The 6,000-nt window shown below is 41.5% G+C and overlaps 1 protein-coding gene across 4 annotated transcripts in view; it reads left to right on the top strand.

The window, feature by feature from the left end:
* Positions 1-5,603, top strand: part of ift80 (intraflagellar transport 80 homolog (Chlamydomonas)) — a 292,809-nt gene extending 287,206 nt beyond the window's left edge. For all 4 annotated transcript variants that reach the window (XM_041181982.1, XM_041181990.1, XM_041181999.1 and 1 more), the window contains one exon: positions 5,093-5,603. In XM_041181982.1, the coding sequence (XP_041037916.1) occupies positions 5,093-5,218 (126 nt within the window). In that variant the 3' untranslated portion in view covers positions 5,219-5,603. The remainder of the gene's footprint in view (positions 1-5,092) is intronic.
* Positions 5,604-6,000: the final 397 nt, after the last annotated feature.

Consider the following 6,000-nt stretch of genomic DNA (forward strand, 5'->3'; position numbering starts at 1 on the left):
ATGGCAGTGGAGGAAGGGAGTGCACATCGCTTGCAAAATAATTCAGAAAGAGGTTCATATGTGTGCATTTACAATGCAATTTTAGCATTAGTGCAAAAGAAATTTGTTTCTATCATTGTAAAAATTTGCAATGTAAATCCAGAATTACAGTTTGATCTAACTGTTCAGTGAAGCAGTATGAAATTTCATAGAGGAAGTCAGGGACACTTTTAAATCCATCTAATCTTAATTTAAATGTTCAATCAGCTGGAACCCTCCCCTCCCATTCTCTACATCTATTTTTTTTAACTAATGGCAGAGAATTCTGTACATTCATATATTCATGCCTTTGGACATAACTACTATCCTTCCAGCTAAGCAGGAGCCAGACAGTAGAAACACAGTGGTCCTAATTTTGCACGGAGAATAATGGTGAGGTGAACAGCACTCACTTATTATGCAATGAATCAGACAGCAAATTCAGGAGTGCCCATATGTACAGTTAAATGTGGAAATCCATAGGTTGTGGTCTGAGTTACTCTGCTCCTCCACAGGCTGCACTATAACAGAACTTGGCTAATAGACTTGGCATTGAAACCCATGTAACGGGGTGAAATTGCGGTATCTACTCACTAGAAATCCACTTAAACATGCCAGAAAACGTTAGAGCTGGTGCATTCAGGTATAAATAATTTTTTAACACCATGATGAGTCTTAATTAGTACTAAAAAGCTACTCTGGCCCAAAATACTTACTTTTATAAGCGTGGTGTCTCGCCCCTTCAAAACTTAATTAGTAAGACTTAAAAAGAAAATTAAATAATTTATTTTACTTTTTCTGTCTGTCTCTTCTGTTTTGCTCTCTCAACCGCATTTCTTTTTCCAATCTTTATTTCACTTTGTATACATGATTTTTACTTCCTGATTTATACATTTTGGTCTACACTTTCGAGGCAGAAGTTCTCCGGATCTGACCCCAGGGCCCGGGAGAGAAATCATGGGCCCTTGTGCTTCTCCTGTTTCCAGGCCCCTAATTCCTCAACATTCCCCCCAGTCCACCTTTAACCTTCCTCCTCAGATCCTTTAGGTGCTCTGAATTAGGAACCATAGGCACGGAGGGGTCGGACTGTTTTAAATAAGTTTAGGAAAATTTCTTAGCTTTTGTGCTGTATGCCTCCATTTAGAAAGCCCATCGAAAGCTCAGGTTTCACTTTACAACCACAGTTTTGTCAGACAATGACACACAACTTGGTCATTCATATTTCTTTGAAACAAGCCCTACGCAGCATCCAAAAGATTTGAACCTCACAAGAACTGTAAACAATAATCCTATGTACAAATGAGAATATCTTGAACTAACAATGACATTCCATTGGTGTGTAACTCCTGGTTTCGCTTCCAAGTTTAAAAATGGCAAAAGCTTCCAGTAAATTAGCATTAACCAATGTTAACAGAAAAATTACATTTTGCATTAAGTGATAAATATTTTGTCATCTTAAATTGTAACTAACCACACTTATAAAAGCCCAGCATGGAGCATATAATAGGAGAACAAAGTACTGCGGATGCTGGAAATCTGAAACATTAACAGAAAATGCTAGAAATACTTAACAGGCCAGGCAACATCTGTGGAGAGAGAAACAGTTAATTCTGATGAAGGGTCACTGACCTTGATTTCTGGTAGCTCTGTGCAGAGAGAAGTGCTGGGCATTTCCAACACTTCCTGTTTCTACTGGAGCAAAAATAACCCCTTTTTTCAGCCCTCCAAAAAGCAGTCAGACTTCTTGTGAGCCTCTCATTCCCCTTCAGCGAGAAACCCAGCTGCCTGAGATCTGGTTTGGCAGAATATTAAATATGAATTTCAAAAAAAAGTTAAGGCATGAAGAAAACATACACATCTTGCTGAGCCAAAAAAACAATGTCAAAGCAATAAATTGATCATTTAAAAATTAATAATTAATAAAGATGATCATTAAAAAGTGCCAAGCAGCAGAGCTAACTAGTGATTTTTTTTTGCCTTTTCACTTAAGAAGCAGAGCTAGAAAGAGACAGACTGGGTCCCAAGACTTGGTTGCCATTGAAGGGGGAGGGAACCGAGGCCGAGCTAAGGAGCTGGGTTTAACTAACACCGACCTTGTGTTCACCTCTAGTGGTGCAGACTCCAAGCTGGCCTCGGTGGAATTCATATGAAATTGGGGTGAGAAGCAGGCTGGCTTTCAGCTTGGGTTTTCCCCCTCTCCTTGGCTGGTCTGGATAGGTTTTTGGGAAGGGAGGGGGAAGGGGGTGTGCGTGTGTCCCCATACCGAACAGCGTTTGTGTGTGTGTGTGTGTGTGTGTGTGTGTATGTGTTTGTGTGTGTCCGTGTCCACACCAAGCAGAGTTTGTGTGTATCTCATGATGCCAAAGCCCCAACACCGCAGCTCCAGTTGGGGCCAAAGCCACACATACAGATTCTACCCCAAGTCCTCATATTCAGTGAATATAGAAAATTGCAGGTTGCAATGAAAATAAACCAGGGGATACAGAAACACGGCGCACAATCCGATATCCAGGCAGTCATCAGTTATTTATGAGGAATCTGCCTCATTGATGAGATGGAGCTGAAAGAATTTTTCACAGGATATGGCAATACACCAAGAGTAGTGGTTGAAGGGCCTGGCACAGGGTCTAGGGCCAAAAGACCAATGAGGGAGGAGGATCGGGAATGGCTGGAGTGGTAACGCATTAGGCGCTTTATCTCTTACAGAATCAGTCCTTTCCCTGCTCCTTGAAATGCTTTTTCCCATATCTATTTAAAAAAAAACATCCAAGTAATTACAAGAGCTTTCACAGTTTCTCTGAACTTTGATGGCAATCTTTTCTACCTATTAATGGATTTCAACAACTGCCCTTGTGCCCAGGCCTGCATATTTGCATATGTATTCTTTTATCCAAAATCCTGCTGGACTGTCCTGTACAGTATTGAAATTCTACTTAGCTTCTCGGTCACTGCGTCTACATCCTTGGGCCAAATTAAATTGTCATAAGATACGTGGTAGAAGGACTTGATGACGCAGACAGCACACAAGGATGATACATTCACAGCTCTCAAAGCTCTCCACAGTTATCAGACTTCCAGGTCTAAATTCACCATATTTTACTACAACTAACTGGAAGCACCTTGAAGGCAGACTCAAATTCCATGGCTAAAAGTGGCGGCCTCGAGCTGCCCGGCCCGGTCGCTTCCGCTCTCTTACCTGGTGCCGCCCAACTGTTGCCATCAAAACTGGCCAGATGCACAGAGCCAGGGTGGGAGAAGCATTGGGAGCCCGCTTTCAATCTCAAAATGGCCTGGGCCCAGGAGTTGGTTCCAGCGAATTGAGGATTTGAAATAGATAATTCGAGTCCGAAGAAGAATCCACTTGCCTGAACTTTACAGTGGAAAGGGTTGGGGGTGGGGAGGTAGTTTGAGAGGTACCTGCTTCAAAACAACTGGCATCAACCTGCTTGTGCTACAGCCAGGTCTGAAGATTAAGGGACCAGCACTTCACGATAACCAGGCCCAAACAGTAGGGCACATCATACTGTTAGACCAATGGTTGCTGTTCAGAACAACAGCAATTATTGGTCAATTAGCCTGTCAATCGGGATGGTCTTTGGGAGTTTGGCTGCTTGGACACTAATCATTCAGATTGACAGGTCACATGGCCAATGAGCCCAGACTCCCCAGAGGAATGGGCCCCAGTAATTAGCACCATCTGCATCCTCCTCTCCCAGGCCCTGCCTGACTCACAGGGAGTAAATCAGTCAGAAAGTTGGGCCGACAACAAGCCCACAATTCGAGATTCCCCCATGTCTCTGGTTGCCTGTCCAGAAACCCAGCCTGATTGATTGACCATCCCCTGTCAGAGGGGTGGTTGATCGGTAGGTTAGGTCAGTTGGTGAGGGAAAGGGAGGGGGCAGTGAGGGGTTAGGAAGTGAACATGAGGGCTGGCTATCCAGGGTAGTAGTCAGAGGCCTGAGAAGGTGAAGGTCAGAAGCCTCGGTGGTTATCAGACCCTGTTGGTGGTGGGGCGATGGAAGCTTGGTTGGGAGAGAGGTGAAATCGGGGCAAGGTAAGGGGGGTGGTCAACAGGCTTATGGGTGAATTGGAGGCTGAGGGGGAAGATCATGAGATTGTGCTTGATCACAGAGGCTCCTCAGCCTTACACCTGAATCCATGAGGTATGTATGAACATAATTGCCTCCTGGATCAGCCAAGTCCTTGCCTTAAGGAAGCTGCTGAATCGATACCCAGGAAATCCAGTCGGCAGCAATTAAAGCCCAAAAGTTGGATAATAATGAGACTCGCAGCATCATTATCATATTTAATGTTGCAGTCCACCACCTTGGATCACATTGGCCACCCATTCACATTCTGGCTTTAGCTGAAGGCAGAAAAGGGTAGATTTGAGGTGGGTTTGGGGCAGGAAACAGATTTCTGAGACTTTAAATTCCCCCTCCCCACCCCCCAACCAAACCCACTTGCTTTATTAAGTTAAAATTCAGCCTTGCGTGTCTTTGAGGATTCTTCAATCTGATGTGTTCAAGAGACACATTGTTGCCTGCCCTATTTACACATGCCACAGAACCCCTGTGGAGTGCATTGCATGAATCACAGTGTTGATGACAGCAAGTCTCCACTCAAAGCCTGTGAAAATTCTGTGGGCAGCAGTCAGCACAGTGAACAGTGAGTGCCATTCCTTCACTGCTGACCATAAATCCTGGCCAATAATCCCTGGCCCTATCTTGAACTACAGTAGGTACAATGTAAATGCACCCTAACAGGTTTTGCCAGCGCTTTGAATAGTAATTTTTTTTACCGATTATATTTCCCGTCTGTTTAGTGTGTTGCCCAGGAGCCAGCACTAGGGAAGAACATTTTTGTGGGGCCAGGAGAAGCACTTTTTCTCCGCTGGCCCCACAAAAATTAAAAACAAACTCTTGCTGTTTTTGAAGAGGCCTGCAAATGTCCCTTTATGGACTGCTGGTTAGGCACTCCCCACCAGGGAGCATAGTTGGTGGGAATTTGCATAGAATATTGAATTTAATTGAAATCCTTGACTAAAACTGTTGTTTTCTAATATCTCTTGCAGGTAGAAGTCAACTGGGAGAAAATTCAAGCCAAAATTGAAATGGAGTTTGCAAAAGAACGAGAGCGTGCAGCTGCTGTTACTAGTTTAAGTTCAACTGGATCCAGGAATGCACCCTTAAACCGGTAATGCAAGCGCTCAGGATCAGGTTAACTTCAGATGGTAGATGTCTTACATCTCTTCAAAGATTTTCTACTTTCCTTTTTGTAGTTGAAAGAAACATTTGAAAGACTTTGGGATTAAATGTTAAAATGAAGTTCAGTAAGTTTATTTTTTATCACTGTAAATAATAAAATGTTTTTCAAGTAATATCATTCATGTTATTGAGAATATATTTAGTGTACTTCTCAAACAATTGTGGTTTTCTCTTCTGTACTAAATTGAATGTAGAATTAATTAATTTCGAAATAAATGTAATCAACTTCTGAGGTTTGTCTTACAGTTCCAACATCAGACAATCATCTTAATAAAAGTTCTCATTGTATATTATTAGCAATAAATTAAAATTATATAATGTAGTTTGGGGATGTTTTTATTTAATGTGCATGATATCATTGTTTAATACAGTGTATATTCATGATTATTTTGACAGACTGCTTAATACATTTCCAGACACAAACAGCCAGACAAGGGTTTAACCAAACAAGGGGGACAAAAAATACTAAAATGGTTATATGTAGCAATGGATAGTGTTGTTGAATAAATGGGAGAATAATTAAGTTATTTTATGCATTAACTTGAAACATTATATATGTATACATTATGGTGATATAAAGAGTATGCAATTTGATATTTTATGATTTTTAGAAATGTTTATAATCTGTCACACTATCACATTTTAAAATTACTGATTTTAAAGTACAAATTTGTATAAATTATCTTTAAATTGTACTGTTTTTTAATTTTTCCCC

This window comes from Carcharodon carcharias, chromosome 2, assembly GCF_017639515.1.
Source record: "Carcharodon carcharias isolate sCarCar2 chromosome 2, sCarCar2.pri, whole genome shotgun sequence".
Taxonomy (NCBI): Eukaryota; Metazoa; Chordata; class Chondrichthyes; order Lamniformes; family Lamnidae; genus Carcharodon; species Carcharodon carcharias.